This window comes from Carettochelys insculpta, chromosome 3 (genome assembly GCF_033958435.1).
Source record: "Carettochelys insculpta isolate YL-2023 chromosome 3, ASM3395843v1, whole genome shotgun sequence".
NCBI classification, from domain to species: Eukaryota; Metazoa; Chordata; order Testudines; family Carettochelyidae; genus Carettochelys; species Carettochelys insculpta.
The window spans coordinates 5821044-5842494 of record NC_134139.1 but is presented as its reverse complement, the minus strand read 5'-3'; the positions used below and the strand labels follow the sequence as shown (position 1 = coordinate 5842494).

Here is a 21451-nt window from a genome sequence, read left to right as displayed (position 1 = left end):
TAAGATTTCTATAAAAGAAAAATTACTGTTTAACTACAGTAGACATGCTCTCTAGCATTTTTAAATGCATTAAAAGTCCCAAAAATGCGCACACAAGTGTTTTTAAATTGCATTTTTCATTGTAGTGAAAGACAGGTCTTGAGTATTTTTCAGACATGAAGCAAAACTTAGCAAAGTTTAGGGAGGAAAATATTGCAGCTTTATATACAAGAGAGTGCAACCATCATCGCAAAATGTACAAAGTGTAATAATCTGATACATATTATTCTAAAACCTTTGGGTTGGCTAGCAGACTTCTTGGAGCGTGTAGCCCAGCTGTGTTGTTGCTTCGTGGAATTCTTCTGTTGAAAGTCCTTAACAAAGCAGGCAGCCTGAAATCAAAATCTGAATGGCTATTTACACCTCTGTAAAAGGATTAGCAATGCTCCATTGTTACGGTGTTTAAATCTTAATTTGCATCATTATAGAATGTAGCTTCATCAAATCCCTGGTAGGTCCTAGTTATGTTTTAATACCTGTAGGTGGGAGGTAAAGGAATTAAATTGCTCAGTGTGTCAGTAATTTAAAGAAATTGTCTCAGTATCTAATTGACTTTGGATAGTATTACAGCTTATTGCTATATATTTGTTGCATATAATTGCAAGATGCATCCCATACATAGAAAGGGAATGTGCATATGTTGCTATGGTGTTTGAACATATATCACTTAACCAGTCTGCATTAGGCTTGCAGGAACATGTTATCAATCTAGGTTGGCCCAAGCAGGAAAGTTTGAGATTTGGATTTTGAAAGCAGTTTTATTGTTCCAGCAGTACTCAGATCTGAAGTTTTCAATTCAGGCCCATCTCTGGTATTAATATATAAGTATCATATATATGGTCTGTGCAAGGGATATTTAAAAACTAAACTCTGTTGTGTTACTTTCCTTTGAGGAAAAATAGTCTAGCAGTAGAAAGTACAAATAGTTTTTGTAGCCTTTAGAAATGCACATGTAGAGACTACAGTATAAACTTATACGTACAAAGTTCATTTTTAACAGAGAAAAATGACCAGCTTGAAGAAAGCTAAGAAATTCGTTGTGTGTGTGTAGGACTCAACCTCACAGGCAGTTACACCTCTTGCACAGACCATATGTAGTTATGTTATGCAGGCAGAACTTGCTACGGCTAACAGCCACCTGTAAGTGAAACGGTTTGTGTTCTCTGTTTTCCGTTTGGAAGGATTAAAAAAATCCCAAAACATAATGTTTATACAGGTATATAATATGTTTGTATGCGGTTTTTGTTATGAGAGAATTCAAGATCTGACTAACTGGCAGACTTGTTGAATAACAGGTGAAGTGTTTCTATCACAAAAGTCAAGAGTAAAAAATGAGAAGAGTGAAAAAGTTAAAAACTTTGATTCCTTTCTTAAACATTCAGTGCTCACATCTTCAGACAAATGACAAGATGTCACAAAATACACGTTCAGAGCCTTCTGGCACAATGGTTCTCAACTCTTTTTGGACTCAGGACCCATTTGTATACATGGGTGGCCTGCTACAACCCAGTCAATAGCTTTAATGTGGAAAACTACCTGGCTTTTCAGGTGGTCCTGTGCACCAGGACTAGCTGAGCTCCACTCACTTCTATCCGAGAGGGAGCTGTGTTAGTCTGTAGCTTCGAGAACAACAAGAAGTCTTGTGGCACCTTATAGACTAACCCATATTTTGGAGCATGAGCTTCATGGGCGAAGACCTGCTTCATCAGATGCAACACTGTCACCTCTGAGCATCGCAAACTGTTGCATGGAGCTGCAGAGCCACTTACTCAGATTTGGCCCAATGATACCCCTCGCCTTCATCATCATGGTAGCAGGGCAGCCAAACCAAGCCTGAGTGGTGCTGCAAACCCAAACACCAGGTCGCACCATCTGGAGTGGGAAGCCAAGCCCAGTCAGTGCTGTGGGACCAGAAGGCTGCCACTGCCAGGTGGGTGCAAGGCCTCCCATGTAATGGCTTGACACATTCTGGGGACTCAGTTTAGGGATCATAATCCATGAGTTCCTCCAGCTAAATTGGGGAAGACCAGAGTGACAATAGAGTAAAAAATCAACAAACTAAAAACACATTGAAGAAGGGGAAACCTCTTTCCTTTCAGACTTTTTGGTCTTTTCTTACACAATGTAAACAGCAAAGGGGGCCAGGGGAGGTGGAGGGGGAGAACCTTAGCAGTTCTTTATTAAAGTTGCAGTGCATTTTCTATTTTAACCCTGGTTGCAGAGGCACTCGTAACTTAGGGCTGAACTTTTTTATGCTGCTTCACTTTTCAAAGCGTGTATGTAAGGATGAGCTGAGTGCATTCATTTCAGCCATTTTTAATGAAAAGATGTGGAGAAATATACTTTAGCTTTATAAAAATTCTGTAACTGAGAGGAAGCCGTGCTAGTCTATACACTATCAAAACAAAAAGCAGTCAAGTACCACTTAAAGACTAGCAAAATAGTTTATTAGGTGAGCTTTCGTGGGACAGACCCACTTCTTCAGACCATAGCCAGACCAGAACAGACTCAATATTTAAGGCACAGAGAACCAAAAACAGTAAGCAAGGAGGACAAATCAGAAAAAGATAATCAAGGTGAGCAAATCAGAGAGCGGAGGGGTGGGGGGAAGATCAAAGGTCACCTAATAAACTATTTTGCTAGTCTTTAAAGTGCTACTTGACTGCTTTTTGTTTTTATAAAAATTCTGGTGTGTGTGAGTGAGAGAGAGAGAGGTGACAGCTGTGAAAAGTGAAATTTGATGTGGAAATAGTCCTTTAATGTGAATCAGTATGAGGTTTTGGTTTGCGGGGAAAAGGAGGATTAATTTGTCAAAGTTAAGACATTTGAAAATTGTGTTTAGTGGGATATATTATTCTCCCTCCCAAACTATCTATATTACAGTTTGAATCTCTCTAATCTGGCATCCTTGGGTCTTGGCTGGTGCTGGACGAGAGAATTTGCTGAAGCTTGGGAAGTCAGTGTTGTTTAGCAGCGTTACCAACACTTTCATTACTTACTGGGCTTTTAGAAGACATTTAGGGGTAGACTGGAGCTAACTAACACAGAACAGTGAGAGCCGGGACTTGTGGCTGGAAACAAACTTTATGGGACCATGGGAAACTTGGCCGCACCCATGAAAAGTAGATATCTGGCTAACTAAAATCATGCTGGGCTACAGATTTTGCCAAATAAGAGTGCCAGACTAGAGAGGTTCAAACTGTATGGCTGTTTCTACACATGCCGCTTTCTCTGAACATAGCATGCTAATAAACAGCCCGAAATATGCTATTGAGGCAGGTATGCAAATTCCCCATGCCTAATTAGCTTGATGTCACGTGATTTGGAGTCCGGGAGACGCTTTTCCAGACTCCAAAATGCCATGTAGAAGCGTGGCCCCGGGGGGGGGGGGTCTACTGGCAGGAAGTCCTCCTTCTGGAGACCCCTTCTTCCCAAAAGAGGGGCTTCCGGGAGGAAGACTTCCTTCTAGAAGACCCCCCCCCCACCGGGGGCCGTGCTTCTACACGGTGTTTTGGAGTCTAGAAGACTGTCTCTCAGACTCCAAATCACGTGAGCTTATACTAATGAGGTGCAGGGAATTTGCATCCGTGCCTCATTAGCATATTTCGGGCTGTTTATTAGCATGCCACGCTGTTTATCAGCGAGGTATGTAGAAACAGCCTCTGTCTTTGCTAGTCCTGATCCATGGTCATCCACTCTCCTCTTGAAATAAACAAACCTCAAAAGACATCTCTCCACATCAAGGACAATAAAACAAATGTAAAGTCTATAGGGCAGACCATTTGGAGATGAGGTGAGCTGGAAAAAGTTAAGAAAACTTTTGAAAAATATTCTGTTGCTGACTTTTTGAAACATCAGAAGTGGGATTTCCAAAAGCACTTGACATCAACCCAGCTCTGATCCTGTTCAAGTCAGTAATAAATTGAAAATCACATTCTATGACTGAAAAACCTATTTTTCTGATGCTTTTTTTTCCCCCAAACATCCTAGTAAGATGTATTTTGAAATAGATACTCCTCCATCTCTGCCATGTTTTCTCAAAGGGCTGGGAAATAGTTATTGGGAGGAAACAGTGTTTAACCCTCTCCTACCCCTTTACTGCTTTTAATCTCATTCCTAACCCTCTGTTTTGTATTTTTTTTTGGTCATCCATGCACAATTTATTCTTTTTTATGTCTTTTGCCTTATGTTTCTCTTTATAAAACTGCCTTTACATGGGGAGGATTGTCTCAGAGGGGCAGTTATGTCAGTCTGTAGCTTCACAAAAAAACAAGCAGCCCTGTAGCACATCTTAAAGACCAACAATTTTATTTATTAGATTATGAGCTTTTAAGGGTAAGACCCACTTCATCAGATCTGGAGCAGAAATAAGAATCCAGGACTTATATGGTGGGGGTGGGAGGAGGAGGAGGAGGAGGAGGAGAAGATGACTAAAAAGGGGAGGGAAATCCTCTGTCATTGATAGAACCTGTGGAAGAAGTAAATTAAGTGGGATTGTTGCCTCCACGGTTCTTGTGGGCAGAGGGGAGGAGGGGATGACAACATATATCAGGAAGTGCAGATGTTCCCAGCTGTCTTGTTACCAATTTCACTGACTCTGGTAGCCATTGAAGTCCTTTGTGAAGCTGTCTGTCATCTGTGGATGACAAGTGCAATGTAGATATTAAAAGATTGTGTCTTACAGATTTTGAATGTGTATTATGACTTTGGGTTATAATTACAGATTCGTGTTCCTTAGGGCTAGTGCTACACTCATCTCTAGTGCTGGCAGCTTGATGCAAATGAGCAGTCTCGAAAATGCAAAATGATTGCTCATTTGCATATCCTGGTGGCTCATTTACATATTCACAGTAGAAACACGCAGAGAAGATGTGGTTCTGCGGGGAAAAACCCCTTCTGTCGCCAGCCCCTTATGGCTGGGAAAAAATAAGGGAAAAGGAGCTGATGACAAAGGGGGTTTTGTCGGCAGAACCCCATGTCTTCACTACTTGTTTTCCTGCCATGAACATGCAAATTGATGGCTTGGATATGCAAATTAGCAACCATTTTACATTTTCAAGACTGCTCATTTGCATCAAGCTGCTGGCACTAGGGGTGAGTGTAGTACTAGCCTACGTGTCCAAGTTGACCGAATCTTCCAAAAATTAGAGTAAAGTACTGATTTCTGTGGAAATGGCAGGAAACAAAAATAGCCCTGAAAACAGGGGCATACGTTCACCCGTATTAAAAATGAAACACAACTTGGTGCTATTGAAACATGTGATCCACCATGTACCAAGACCACTGGCAGAAATGTAAAAGCTGTTGAGTTTTTTTCTCTTTCTGCAGAACTACAGCAATGTTATTTCTGCTGTAAGATAAGTCTCGGTTTCAGGAACAATATAAATGTATATCTAGCACTTTTTCTAAAGAGCTGTAGTTTATTGGTTTCAGTTTCATATCTGTTTTTGCTCTTACTGTATTCATATATTCTGTTTGGGGCTTCTACCTGTGTTACCTGAGTTCTGTCACTGATAAGAATTTTAACTTTTTTGTAAGCCTCTTGGTATTAGAGAACAAAATGAAGACACAAATCAAAATATTTTACAAATTTGCTCAGAGGTAAACACACACACACAGATAGAATTTAACTTGTGCACAGTATAATGCAGTTTTAAAAGCTTTAAAACAGTATTTATTCTCTCTCTCCAGGGATTGTTTGTCATTTGAAGGATTCTCCCATTTACTCCAGTTCATAGAAGAAGTGGTGGCAAAAGCAGCACCTGAATGTTTGGCTCTGTACCAAAGTGGAACCATAAGTGAGGCAAAACTGAAGAAGCTAATAAGGTTGATGAAACTTTCATTTATCTATATTAACAGAACTTTAAATTTAAAGAGTAGAAATTACAAGAGTATATTATTTCCTGCTTTGTCATCATCGGATCGATGGACTACCATTATTATTTCCCAGGCCCATCTCGTTTATATTGGCCTGTTGGTTTTAGTGTCCCTATCAGAAACATCTATACATAAAATTTTCTTTAAATTGTTTTTTTGGCTGCTAACTAACTTTGACTCTGAGTAGTGACAGGAAGTTGGTACCCCTGTCAGCGGTTGAGTGATCTTTGAGATATAAACTGGTGATCTCTGATCTTCATTCTGTTAGTGGAAAAGGGCAGAAAGAGAGAGAGAGAGAGAGAGAGACCTTCCCCAAACTGACATCTGCAGTTGTTGACAAAAATACTTCTGGTATCAGCAAAAGGTTGAAATCTGACTTTAGGAACCCTCTCCCACCCAACTATTTTAATAAATATGAGTTCTCAGCCAAAATGTTTGGAAGGTTACTCTAGCCCTTGGAAGTGACCATTAGTGCTGGGATTGGTTTAAAGGATACCTCCACAGTCTTCTGAGTTGGCAGCAAAAAATACAGTGAAAGCCAAATAGTAACAAGGAATGTATGTAAACAGTGGTGTGGTATTGCCCTTTGCAACCCTGAAACACATCATTTGGCATCCTGCCGTGTTTACAAATACAGGTACAGAGTTAAAAGGTCTTTATTGTATTTATTAAAGATTGGCATCTTTCATTAAATACTGCTGGGGGAAAAAAAAAGACTTGTTTTATTTTAGGGAGTCATAATGAAGGTTTCCAAGACATGTCCGAATTACTTGTCTATACAGTGGGTGTAGTTAGAAATTGTTTCCTGCATCAATTTATTTACTTTCACTGTGGCAATTCCAATAATCCCTGGTCTTATAAGAGTGCCCATATTGAGTCAGAACAATGATCTTTCTAGCCCAGTGTCCTTTCTTCTGACCATGGCAAGTGCCAGATGCTTCAAAGGAAATGAACAAAACAGGAGAATTTACTGAGTGATGAATTCCCTGTCATTCAGTCCGAACTTCTGGCAGTCAGAGGTTTAGGGGCACTCGGAACTTGGCATTGCGTACCCGATCATCAGCCATTGATGGACCTATCTTCTATGAAGTTGTCTTAATTCTTTTTTTTTAATTTAGTTAGACTCTTTGGCCCTCACAACATCCTCTGGGAACAAGTTGATTGTGCTTTGTGTTAAGAAGTACTTCATTTTGTTTGCTTTTAAATTTTCTACCTGTTAATTTCATTTGGTGGCCCCCTAGACCTTGTGTTATGGGACCAACTAAATTTTACTTATCTTCTCCACACTAGGCATGGTATTACAGCCATTTTTCATATCCTCCCTTGGTCTTCTCTCCTCTGAGCTGAAAAATCTCGGTCTTATTAATCTCTCCTCATATGGCAGCCGTTCCAAACCCCTCATCATGTTTGTTTCCCGTTTCTACACTTTTTCCCAATGCCAAGATATCTTTTGGAAATGAGGTAATCACATCTGCACACAGTGTTCAGAGTGTGGGTATACCATGATCTAGAGGAAATAAGATATTTTCTGTCTTATTCTCTATCCCTTTTTTTTTTTTTTTAAAATAATTCCTAATACTGTACGCTTTTTTCAGTGCTGCTGCAAATTGAGCAGATGTTTTCAGAGAACTATCCACAATGACTCCAAAATTTCTTGAGTGGCAACAGCTAATTTAGTCCTCCATTTTATTTATTTATATCTATATAGTTGGTATTATGTTTTCTAATATGCACTGCTTTGTGTTTTATCAATATTAAAATATGTCTGCCATTTTGTTGCCCAGTCTCACCTAGGTTTGTGGGACCCATTTGAAGCTCTTCACATTCTGCTTTTGACTTAGCTATCTTGAGCAGTTTATTATCTGCAAATTTTGCCACCTCACTGTTTGTCCCTTTCTCCAGATACTTTACAAAAATGTTGACTAGGATTGGTCCCAGTATGGACCCCTATGGGACACCACTCTCCATTCTGGAAACTACCCCTCTCCGCGCTGAAAACTGACCATTCTAGCCATTTGTTTCTGATCTTTTAACTGGTTTTCCATCCACATGAGGACCTTCCCTCTTACCCCTGACAACTTACTTTTCTTGAGAGCCTTCACTTCAGTGAGGGATATTGTCAAAGGCTTTCTGGAAATCTATATTCACTGGATCCCCCTTGTCCACATGCTTGTTGACCCCCGCTTCAAAGAATCCTAGTAGGTTGGTGAGGCATGATTTCCTTTTACAGAAACCATGTTGACTTTCCCTTAAAATTATGTTCATCTGAGTGTCTGATAATTCTGTTCTTTTTTATAGTTTCAAACAGTTTGCTTGATACTGAAGTTAGACTCACTGGCTTGTGATTGCCAGCATCACTTCTAGACCCCTTTTTAAAAATTGTCCTCACATTAGCTATCGTGCAGTCATTTGGTACAAATGATGATTTAAAGAATAGGTTACCAACCATAGTTAGTAGTTCTGCAATTTCACATTCGAGTTCTTTCAGAACTCGTAGTGAATGCTATCTGGTCCTGGTCACTTACTCATGTTTAGTTTATCAATTTGTTTCAAAACCTCTCATGACACCACAATCTGGGACAGTTTATCAGATCTGTCGCCCAAAAAAGATGTCTCAGGTTTGGGAACATCCTCAGCCATGAAGACCAATGCAAAGAATTTATTTAGCTCCTTCTCAATGACCTTATATGTGAGTGCTCTCTTAGCATCTCTCTCGTTCAGTGGGCCCCTCTGGTTGTTTACCAGACTTCCTGTTTCTGATGTCATTAAAATTAATTTTTGCTCCTACTCTTTGAGATTTTTGTCTAGCTATTCTTTAGATTGCTTTTTGGCGTTCTTAATTGTATTTTTGCATTTCATTTGACAGAGTTTATGCACCTTTTTTATTTTCCTGACTAGGATTTCACTTCCACTTTTTAAATGAGGTCTTTTTATCTCTCACTGCTGCTTTTACAAAAAGCAGTCAAGTAGCACTTTAAAGACTAGCAAAATGGTTTATTAGGTGAGCTTTCGCTAGTCTTTAAAGTGCTACTTGACTGCTTTTTGTTTTGATAGTGTATAGACTAGCACGGCTTCCTCTTTGCTTCTTTTATTTTTTTAAGTCACAGCAGCACTTTTTTGGTGATTCTACTGCAGTGGTTCCTAAACTTTTCAGCATCAGGCCTTCTTCTCTTTTGATTTTTTTGAGAAACCCTCATGCCCCCCACTTCTTCTTTAACATCTTCCAGTTCCCCTTTTAATAAAAAATTCAATTAATAATTTAAAATAAACACAAACTTGATATAGAAATGATATTTAAAATTAAAAAGAAGTACAAATAATTTTTGTTGGCCCCTTGCAGGTGCCTGGTGCAGCCCCAGCTGGCCAGCTGCCTGAGCCCTGTTCCAGCCTCCAGAACTGCCCACGCCAGCCAGCCACCCGTGCAAGCCCTGTGGTGCCAGAGCCACCTGTCTGAGCCAACTGAGCCCTGTGCTGCTGGGGCAAGCTGCCAGGGCCAGCTGCCTAGGCCCCATGGGCCAGCTGCCCGAGCCACCCACCTGAGCCATACACTGCTGGGGCCAGAAATGTGCCAGCCAGCTGCCCCAGCCACCTGCTCAAGCCGTGGGCTAGTTGCCTGAGCTGCCCGTCTGAGCCCCACACTGCCAGTGCCCACCATCCCAAGCCGCCAGAGCCCCATGCTGCTGGGGTCAGCCACCTGCCCACCAACCACCAGGGGCAGCTGCCTGTGTGCCGGGGAGCTGCTCGAGCCATGAGCTGCCTGCCTAAGCCGCCCACCTGAGCCCCACACTGTCAGGGTCAGCCAGCCACTCGCCAGCCCGAGCCTCTAGAGTTCTGCACTGCCGGGGTCAACCCAACCGGCCACCGGGGTCAGCTTGTTACACTTATAAGAAGTGCACAGGATCTTTTTAGAGGGACGAGGCAAGAATGCCGCATTTATTGAGAATACAGTACCCTTATATGGTATGTGTATAACATACATCGTTTCCTCAGAGGCGCATGCGTGTGCATGCACCTGCACACACACCCCGTCTTGTGCAACCCAAGCCTGCAGTGGTGCACACGTATTTTATAGCTTTTAGTCGATAGTCCTGGTTCTGTCCCACTGCCCCAGGCACCATGAGTCACCCGTCAATGGCAGATGGGTTTGATCCTTTCCCAAGGCCCCAGGTTTCTGTGTGACTCCTCACCTACAGATGGGACTAAGGGCGACTAAAATGATTAGGGGTTTGGAACGGGTCCCATATGGGGAGAGGCTAGAGAGACTGGGACTTTTCAGTCTGGAAAAGAGGCGATTGAGGGGTGATATGATAGAGGTATATAAAATCATGAATGGTGTGGAGAAAGTGAACATAGAAAAATGATTTACCTTTTCCCATAATACAAGAACTAGGGGACACCAAATTAAATTGATGGGTGGTAGGTTCAGAACTAATAAAAGGAAATTTTTCTTCACACAGTGCACAGTCAACCTGTGGAACTCCTTGCCGGAGGAGGCTGTGAAGGCCAGGACTCTATTAGGGTTTAAAAAAGAGCTCGATAAATTTTTGCAGGTTAGGTCCATAACTGGCTATTAGCCAGGGGTAAAGTATGGTGCCCTAGCCTTCAGTACAAGGGAAGGAGATGGATGGCAGGAGATAAATCACTTGATCATTGTCTTCTGTTCTCCTTCTCTGGGGCACCTGGCATTGGCCACTGTCGGCAGACGGAATACTGGGCTGGATGGACCTTTGGTCTGACCCACTATGGCCATTCTTATGTTCTTATGACTTAATCTTCCTTTCTGGGAGGGTCACTGTAAAGTCCAGTTCTCATTGTTCTTCAGCCCCCAAGTCTTTGTTGTTTGGACAAGCTGGCTGCAGCTGGTAACTGTCTGAGATCCCCATTCATGCTTCCAGATTACTCTCTCACACACCCACTCACACAGACACAGCACAAGCTCTACAGGCTAATACAAGAATGAAACGTAGCTTTAGGTACAATATGGAATCCGGTACAAAGTGTCTTATGAATATAAAATAACCAATAAAAAGGGCAATGCAAACAGACTAAGCAGTATAAAATAACAAATCTAAAGAGTAATACAAAAGTCTGTGGTCTGATCAAAAGATATAGGGTAATACCAGGTGATACAAAGATACATAGTAATACAAAAACAACAAGAAAGTCCTGTGGCACCTTATAGACTCCCAGTCATCTCTTTTCGAAGTTGAACAGTTGCATTCTTGTAAATCTCTCCCCATATGAAAGATATTCCATACCTTCAATCAGTTTTGTTTATCCTTGCTTTGTACTTTTTCCAGTTTTAATGTATCGTTTTTGAGATCTGGCTATCAGAACTGCATGCAGTTCCTGGAGTTGGTGTACCATAGATTTATATAGTGGTGGTGGGGTATTTTATGTCTTATTGCCATCCCTTTCATAGTGGTTCCTAACACATTTAGCATTTTTTCCACTGCTGCTGCACATTGAGCAGATGTTTTCAGAGAACTGTCCACACTTGTGCCAAGATCTTTCTTCAGAGATTACAGCTAATTTAGATTCCATTTTGCGTCATGTAGTTGGGATTATGTTTTCCAGTGTGCGTTACTTGTCACTTATCAGCACTGTTTCTTCTGCCATCTTATTGCCTGGTCAGCCAGCATTGTGAGGTTCCTTTGTAATTCTTTGCAGTCAGCTTTGGACATAACTATCTTGAACAACTTGAATTGTCTGCAAACTTTACCAGAAATCTGCTTACCCATTTTTCCAGAGGGATGAATATATTGAACAGCACTGGTTACAGTACAGATCTCTGAAGGAATCTGCTTTTTATCTCTCTTCACTGTAAAAACAGAGAATTTATTTCTACCTATTGTTTCCTCTTCTCTCACCAGTTGCTGGTTCTTGAGAGGACCTTCCCTCTATCTCATGGCCTTTTATGTTGCTTAAGAGGCTTGGCTTAGAGATCTTGTCAAAGGCTTTCTGGGGTGTACAATATCCACTTGATCACCTTTGTCCATAAATTTGTTGACCCCCCTCAAAAATTATAATAAATGGGTGAGGCATGATTTCACTTTGAGAAAGAGTCAAAATGGCTTTTGTAAAGTATTGTGGTCAGTTGTGTGGCTCATAATTCTAGTCTTTTCTATCATTTCTACCAATTTGCCTGGCCCTGAAATTAGACTTACCAGTCAGTAATTACCAATAATGCCTGTGTGTCCTTTTTCTAAAATGAGTGTTACATTAGCAGTCTGCCAGTTAGCTGGTAGAGGGGCTAATTTAAAGTGATAGGATACATAGCAAAATTAGTAATTCTTTATTCAGAACTCTTGAGTGAATACCATCCGCTCCTGGTAGTGTATTACTAATGTGGGTGTCAAGGCCCCAGTCCTGTCAACATTTATGCACATTCTTAAATTTATTTATCTTAAATTTTAGGTCATTATAGGGGCTCTTTTGCATACTTGGCATAATCTAATTCTTGACTCTCCCCCTCCCCCCACCCCTCTGCTCTCTGATTTGCTCACCTTGATGATAATTTTCTGATCTGTCAATCTTGATTACTATTGTTGGTTCTCTGTGCCTTAATTATTGAGTCTGTTCTGGTATGGCTATGGTCTGAAGAAGTGGGTCTGTCCCACGAAAGCTCATCACCTAATAAAATATTGTGTTAGTCTTTTAAAGTGCTACTGGACTGCTTTTTTGTTTTAATAGTGTATAAACTAGCACAGCTTTCTCTCTGTTACTCTTAAATTTATTTGTGAATAAGCCCATGGACTTGAGTGACACTGTGCATATACATAAAGTTAAGCGTGTGTGTAAGTGTTCACGTGGTCTCCACTGCAATGGAGGGTATTGACATTTGTGTAGTTTCAGTCTTAACTGTTACATCTAATCTTTTGTGTCTCCCCCCACCACCCCCCAAAAAAAGTTGGTAGATATATTCTATGTATCCTCATGCATCCAGGATTCACAGGGGTGTCAGGTGACAAAAGTTATTACAGGAACTATTCTTGATATAATTGATGATCTATAACTTAACCTTTTTAAAGATTGGTTGGCTTAGCTCAACTGGAAGATTCATGTGGTGGTTCTTGTTGTGACAATAATTATTTATTAGGTGTAAGATCAACCGCCAAAGGGCACTAAGGAGTTAAAAGATTGGATTTGATCCTTTGGATTTAAAAAAAAAAAGTTTCCTAACTACACCGCTCTATTTTATGTCTTTGTCAAGAGACATTGTCATGGGTGCATGTTTATGTCTAGATTATATTACTGATTATTATTCCATAAACCATGAGAATTATTGCAGTTTCTATATCCAAACCTATTCTAGCTGTCCGTCTGGGTCAAAATAAACATTTCATGCAGCACCTGTTTTGTTTTATAGCTTTTGTAATCAAACTGGCAATTTGAAAGAAGGAGACCTTGAGGCATGTGAAGCAGTTGTCCTTCATCAGCTTCAGAAATTGTTGCAGAAGACATTGAATGGATGCCTCTTACCTGAGAGAAAACATAATGACCGAGGTAGATCTGCACATGGAAAGCAAGTCAGGTATCACAGTCACAAAACTAATGCAATCAGACGAGTAACTTTCTTCCTTTTTGTCTGAATTTGTTTCTGAATGTTCTATGAAAAGAAAGAAGAATATAGCTCAACCCTATAAGTGACATTAAAATTGCAGAATTCCGAGAGGTGATCTATGCATACTTCAGTATCAGCCATGTGATTCAAGCATTCGAAATGAGCAGATTAAGGCAATTTTTGTTTCTTTTACTACTCAGTCTTTAAAATAATTTCCTGTGAACTCTTCTCACTAGCAGGTTGTGCACCTCTTTTGTTTTTTACATGTGAAGTGTAAAGCCATCTCTTGTTTTAAACAAAACATTGCTTAGGTTTAGCTCTGTGCCTTCCATTTATATCAATGAGAGATGTGGCTAAAATCCACTGGTCAGCTTCAAAATGTACAGTTAAAATGTTAATTATGTTATGCACTTCCCTAATCCAGAAAGGTAGAAGGCCTGACTTTCCATGATCATAGGCTCTGCACTACCAGTGATAAGGCTTGCTCTGGATTCCTAGTGCATTGCTGCCTGTCTTGTGAGTTTATTGAACTTCTGGGTAGTGACTCCTTTTGCTGATTAAGGAAGAGTATTAAGTTTCCAAGGGATTTCATATACTTGTTTTTTCTTGTTGGAAAGGCAAGTGCTTGCTGTGTGGAACCATGAATATGTGGAATATACATATTGGAGAGTATGAGGATTCTTACAAAGATGTGGAAGATGCAGCTTTCTGGGAAGGAGAGAAGGAAAACACAGCTGCTTTTAGCATAGCACTTTGTGAGGTTTATATGCTGCTTTTGAAATACTACTATACAGAGTGCCTTTCTAAAATGGAAGATATGTCTACGTATAGTACTACGCAGAATCTGGTAATTCTTTTGAGAGCAGGGATTGTGAAACACATGGCTAGCAATGAAGTATTTATTTGTGTCCCAGGAAGTATAGTAGTTTAATTCACTTTATGGTGAAAAACCAAATTTTCACTACAAAGTGTGGAATATGTATATTCCATGTTAGTGTTGCAAACTGTTTCAATTATAAAGTTCTGTTTTCGTATGTTTATTCTAGTTGTTAATTAAAATACATTTTTGGAATGACACTATTCAGGTTTGTTCTTGGTTCGAGGGTGAATTAGTTTGGAAAGGTGTGAAGAAAATTCTGCCACCTTTTTTATCTGAATAAAGGAAATAATACTATTTTCACGGGGGGGGGAGAAATGCACTTCTTTTTTTAAATTAGACTCAATTTTAATTGAGTGAAATTCGCAGCTTAAATTGGACTGTTGAAGAGTAGCGTCTTTGCTGGATTTAAATTTAGCAAATTTATCATATAAACTTTGAACTGAGCATGCATTTTTATAAGTATGTGCTTTCAGGTAGACCCACCGGCTTGTAGGGGATAGCAACTGGTCTGTTTAGCATCTTCAGAATTTATACTTTTAACCAGCTTGAAGACCGTATTCATTTTTTTTTTTTCACTCATGCTTCTTGAGTGAGAGGCAGACGCGCACTGTTTTATTTAAATGTGTGATCTTGTTTCTCACATACTCAGGCTTTGTACTCCAGTCAAGGCAATTTGAAATTCATGAATTCATGGTTCTCCATAGCTTCCCTGATTGGTCAGTGTTTATCCTCTTCTCCCCTGTTTGTGGGTTTGTATGTGATGCCTATCCCCAATTCCCTTCATTAAAAGGACAGGATAACTAAATTTTAAATTAAAATAGCACTTTTATAGGAATGTACCTTTAAAGATTGGACAGTTGAAGTAAAAAACAAAATTAACTACCAAGGGCAAATTCTACTGTCATGATGCCTTCATGCATGATTTCTGGTCTATGGCAAGGACAACAGTACTGAAAAATAGTACTTAAATTGCTTAACATATTATGATTTGTTTTTTCTATTTTAGTGTTTAAATATATAGCACATTATCATATCTATATGCCCACTCTATATATGACTGAACTAATGTTGCAGAAGGACGCCTTTAGCTTTTGCATTCCCTGATTTTTATTGTAACTATGAACCTTTAATGGTTATTTTAGACATCTAGAATGTTTCCTTTTGGGACACATGCCACAAGGCGAGGGAAAACTTCATTAGTGAAATCATTTGCTACCACAGTAATGAAAACACAACTCCCTCCTCTTAATGTTGAAGCCCTAATCTATAACATGAGTAAAGTTACAGGAGTTCTTAAGTGTTTGCAGGAGCAGGGCACTTGTTAGTGGTGAAGTGCCATTCATTTCACAGGATTTAGTTGTCCTTTGGAGACTGATACATCTCTGAGCACTAATGTATCAATGCAGTATTTTCTATGCTGTTTCTCAGGGAAATACACCTATAGCATTGAATTAATTGCACTTGTTCCTGAATTTGTGACACTTCTTTGGAATTGGAGCAATTTTTTTAAAATAATTTTTTGACCAGATGTAGTGGGGAATATATTTCAGTATGTGTATTGTTGTGAAAAATGGAAAAGCCACTTTTATTCAAAGATCTCCATTAATGCAGAGACTTTGAAAAAGCTTCTGGAGAAAAGGTGTTTTGTAGCAGGCTGTTTAGGTAAATTGAGCAGAATAGTATTAGGGCCAGTTTGTTGCAGAACAGAAATAGAACTGGACCTCCTGGCTCTCAGCATCACACTTATTCCTAGTCACATGGTGTACTTGATTTTTTGTGAAGGATGTATACAGTAGAATGCTGCTAATTTATAGTAATGACTGAGAGATCTATTATGGAACACTGGATTTTTCAAATTGCCAAGTAAGGTGTTGGGGGCTGGGGGCGTAGGTGGTCTGGTCTAGCAGTCACAGCTGGGAGGGGTTCACACATCAGGGATGGTAGTTTTTGTTGGCAGGGCATGAAGGAGTCACCAGAACTGGGCTCAGTAAGCAAGAGATGGGGTCGGCATCAGGCCAGGGTCAGAGATTGAAGGCCAGTGTTTGTAGCAGGGTGGAATTAGGAAGTAGAAACTGGAGTCAGATTCAGGCCAGAATTGGAGTGGATCAGAGGCGGTGCTGAGCTAGGGTCAAAGTCAGGCTGGGATCGGACCAAAGATCAGACCACCTTAGGTCTAGGGTTGCACAAGGCCCAACGTCTGTGTTGACAACTGAACTTCCTGGGGCAACATCTAAAGTAAAATAAGGTCACTGGCCAATCAGAGGACTTCAGGATGCTGTCACTCTGGGTGTCTTTGGCTGTACTTCCTGTAGCGCCTATTCTACCCAGTGCTTTGTAGCTGTGGCTCTGTATGGCTGCTCGGGGGGATTGTAGGAAAGTCAGCCATCCAAGCACTGCAAACTCAGGTTCTAGTCCCTGCAGCCTTACATAAATGAATAATCTCAGTACATATTATAAAGCATCACAGTCATGCATGTTAACAGCTAAACTTTATTTTTAATAATCTGTGAGGATTCTGGCTGCATCTAGATGAGCAAGTTCTTTGGGGAAAATCCAGCCTTTTTGAAAGAACACACAGCGTCCACACACACAATGCACTCTTTCGCTCCAGAACCGCAAGAACATGGCTCTTCTTCCTGAAGCCCCCTTCTGCTCCCAGATCAGGAAGAGTGCCTTGTTTCGACAGCTTCTTTTGGAGGGGCGGAAGAGCGTGTAGATGTTCCACAGGCCCTTTTTTCAAAAGAGCAGTCCTCACAGTGCCAGATTTTTCAATCCCTGGCCCGTTCTTTTGAAAGAGTGGGGGCTGTCTGGGTGTTCTCTATCAAAAGAGCAGATTGTTTGTTTGTTTTGTTTTTGTTTTGTTTTGTTTTGTTTTGTTTTTGTCCACTTTTTTGTTTGTGGACGTGCTCTTTCGAAAAGTTTTTTCACACGATATCTTCTGGAAGAACTTCTTTTGGAAGATAACTATACTGTAGACATAGTCTCTGTGTAGTGTTTTGTAAAAAGAACCCAGACTATAGTAAGGTTCTGGAACATGTGAGTGTGTGAAGGAAGAGGTAATCAGAATAAAAGAAGTTATTTGTTTTAGTTAAATTTGTAGTACAGTGAGGACAAGGATTTTTAAAAGGTAAAGGGACAGTCTGTAGGCACAGAAGTGTTATTTTCCCCTTTCAGTGGGGATATTACAAATTCAGTTTTTAAAAAGTAGTTAGGAGTATCTCATTGATTATGCGACACTAAAAAAATATGAATAGTATTGGGGGGGCAGATTTTATATTCTGTGAACACAGTGTTTGTCATGTTTACTGCATATATGTCTGTTTTCCAGGTCTGACCTGCCTTTGGATTTTGCCATGTTATGGGAACGTTTGTGCAAACACATCTTCTTCTTGAAAAAACACCATGTTTTGCTGAAGGAAGAAGTAAAAGAAATATTTGGAACTTTACTGATTTCAGAAAAAGATGTACAAGATGGCCAGGTTAGCACTTACGATCATTCAGTGGTTGTGCTTATTGGTAGTCAGACTGTTCGTGAAAGTGTGCCTGTTGCTACAGGATGAGGTTTTGGAGAAAAGCAGAAATTTTTTTTGCAAAGCCTTTTCAGACTTCAAAATAGCTTCATCTGTCATAATTGTCATTTACTGTGATTCACATGATCAGTGGTCACTAACAAAAGTTTAATCTCTTACTCTTTGCTCTTATGTGTTCCCACTTGTCCATGGATGGCAGCTAGTTAGAAATATGCCTACATTTATAGAAATAAACAATATTCATGCAAGCACCATTTACTGGGTCCATTCATACAACTTTTCCATTACCAGTTTGTAAGCCCTTCTGGTTAAAGCAGTGCAAAAATTATTTAAATAAGTCCCAAGGAAGCTGCAGCTTTGTCAGCTATCACATTTTTGACTTATCCGTTTCATTAGAAAAAGAAACACCAGGAAAATAAGTATTTTCAAGCTGCAATAATCAAGAAATACCAAAGTATAGAACTCCTTACTGTTTTCTCAGGATCTCTGTCTTGTTTATTGTACTGTTCATTTACAAATGTGTGCGCATTTGTTTAAAGTGCCACCACGAGAAAAATACATAGTGTGTAAATCAGCGGTCGTATCTGCACAGTAAATCATACTGGAGGGAAACAAACAAGTCACTAACTCTATCAGACATTTTTTCTTTTATTTCAATCCCTGTCCCCTCCCACAGGTATGTCAGAGTCAAAAAAAAAAAAAAAAAAAAAAAAGGCTATTTTTAACCTGACTCTGAGGCAGTTTTGAGGGATGCTTGGGGAGGAGATATGGGTCCCCATGTATTTGTTTCATAAAGCATTTTGAAAAATTTCTTTAAAATTTTTAGTAGGGCATCAGTATTTTCCCACCTTCCCCAATCCATATTTTAAGCTAAATAAATGTGCTGTAGTGAAACCAGGAAAAAACCTCACAAGCCTATTGTATCTCCTTGTTCTCTGTCCATCATTCTCTCTAGATTAATAGTTTTTTCCATATGGGTGATAGTTTTTATCCTTTCTTAAAATATCATTGCAATGTTTGGTGTGCTAAATTTGTATGATGATTTTACAAAGAAGGCCTGCTGTGCCAACCTGACAGCTTGGACTGGATTATCTGTGTAGCTGCTGGGCTGTTCCTGTTAGAGCCCAAGAGTTGTAATAATAGTTGGGGCTCTTGCGCACCCTCTGCAGGGAAAATGCAGTTACTTTTGTAGCCTTCATGGCCTTCCCTCTGTGCAGCTGAGGATGGATGGTTCCACCTGTGACCAAGACTTTCTGGACTTGCATGCAAGTGTTTGTATGTTATCGTGGCTTTACAATTTAGTATTAATCATACTTACTGTTAATGTAATGCCTTATATCTCTTGATCATCGAGTGTTTTAGAAAAAAGGGTGAGAATCATTATCCCCACTTTAGAGATGGGGAAATGGGCAGAAACGGAATAGCCTAAGCATCCACAGCAGGCTAGTGGCAGATAAGGAATTGTACCCATGCCTTGTCTGCTAGACTGTACTGTTTTCCTCAAGAGGAAATCGATTAATTATTGTCACCCAGGGTATCTCTCTTCACTGTCATTAAATTATGAGTTTGTAACAAGGCTTCTTTGCATGAATCCACAATCCAAAATCAGCCTTTGTATGTCAGAGAGCAGATATATTATAATGGGTTAATTGGATTTAGATTTTTTAAATCCAGTTAGTTTCCTAGATATTTATTTCATAGCTCAAAAAAATGGAACGAATAATTTACAAATGTTTTTATTTCCAGTCCTTTAAGCAGTTTCCAGAGGTGACTGATTTTATTTTTAAAAATAATTCAGTAAATCGTGGTCCAAGTAAGAGTGTGATATTTTGGTACATTGGATATTTATTTTAAATTGCAGTCAGGGTAACTGTACTTATAAAAGAAGCGTGGATAAATTGTTTGGCTTTCAGATTTGCAGTGCACTTTGCCCAAGCACGAGAAGCAAGCAAGTGATGCATTTTGGAACTGATATAAATATTTTTACAATATTTGTGGAGCTACTCCTATACACTTTTCTATTTGGTGATGGCAGTGAGGAAGATATTGCAATAAAGCTAAAACACTGAGTGCATGATGACAATGAGGTGATAATCTGAATAAAGAGTAAAGAAAAAGGGTTTATGTGTAGAGCTCAGGAACATGAGCACTTTATTCAACAAATGTATTATAATCTGTTTGCTGTTGTGTTACACTGTTGCCAATGTGTGCATGCATTTACTTTTTTATTATATTGACTAATCAGGATAAATTCTCAAGGGAATTTATTTTCAGGGTAGATTTACCTTGGAAACCTCTTATTTACAACAAAATTGCACAGGACAATAGGCTTCCTTGAAGTAGGTCATATAAATAAAGATAAAATAGAAAGCTCATTAAATAAAACACATACATTAGAGGTAGCCGGATTCTTGGAAATGTTTAAACAGCCTGCTGTTAAATTCTTTAGACCAGAATATGTTTTCTGCTAAATGTTTATCCCGCCTCTATATATGCACCTGCAATTTGAATATAAATACCTACATGTTGTAAAATTGAATATTTCACCCACCATCCCTAAATGGACAATTTAAAGGCCAGGTGGATTTGGGATTTATATATTTTCTCCATTATGTGCACTTAAGATTCTTAGTTGTTATGACTTTAAGATGATTGCAGTTTTCAGGCCTTTTGGAGACTTACTGTGCTGATCAATGAAAATTCCACCAAACCCTACCTTGCTTGCTCCAGGTACTGTGTTGTGATATTTTGTTGCTGTATTCCTAAAACACCCAAGAACATGCAAAATGCTATCAGCATTCCAAGCAGGCATATGAATCCATTTGGGGATGAACCCCAGAGGAAGAATTGGGAATGGTTTTAATAAATGTCCTGAACCTAGAGAGACTTCTATTAGTCTCTGAACTCTGAATCACACAACCAGCCAGACCCTCATTCAACAGGTCTGATGGTCTCGAAGTGGTTGACTGGGAGCAGCAAACCTGATTTTCCTTCTGCCATTCTCAGGAGACAGATGTGGTGTCCCTGTTTTGATCTCTTTCCTTTTCTCAACCCTAGGAAACATGCCCAGTACTTGCATGTGGTCTGCTCCACTCAAAAATCTATGCAGTCTCGCTCTCCCTGCCAGCCTACAGTATTGTTCTTTTTCCTTCTTCCTCTGCCCGCGTGTCTTACCATCCATTTCTTTCTGCCTCCCACATCTGTTCCCAGGGTCTTTTCCTCTTTTATTGCCATATATCTGGAGACTATGGTTACACTAGAAAGTTTTTTCTGGCAAGATCCCAGCTTTGTTAACAAAGCTCTATGGAGTGTGCACACACAATGGGATTTGTTGACAGTATCTTGACAAAACACAGCACTTTTGCTGGCAATGCTCTGCCTCAAAGCTTTGAGGCATAATGCTGCCATTGACAGATTCTGTTGACAAAAAGATGTGTAAATGCCCCGAAGGGGCCTCTCTTGACAGACAGGGCATCCACAACAATGGGCCGCCCTGTCTGCTGTGCTTCCTGGTGCCTGTTTTGTCAGGAGAGCAGCCAGGCAGTCCAGCTGCTCTGCTGA

At 39.9% G+C, this 21451-nt stretch overlaps 1 protein-coding gene across 2 annotated transcripts in view; it reads left to right on the top strand.

Moving 5' to 3' along the window:
• The window catches only part of KIZ (kizuna centrosomal protein), an 86417-nt gene that overhangs the window by 27679 nt on the left and 37287 nt on the right, over positions 1-21451 (top strand). For both annotated transcript variants that reach the window (XM_074988436.1, XM_074988435.1), the window contains 3 exons: positions 5731-5865; positions 13286-13450; positions 17689-17839. In XM_074988436.1, coding sequence (XP_074844537.1) covers positions 5731-5865; positions 13286-13450; positions 17689-17839 — 451 coding nt within the window. The remainder of the gene's footprint in view (positions 1-5730; positions 5866-13285; positions 13451-17688; positions 17840-21451) is intronic.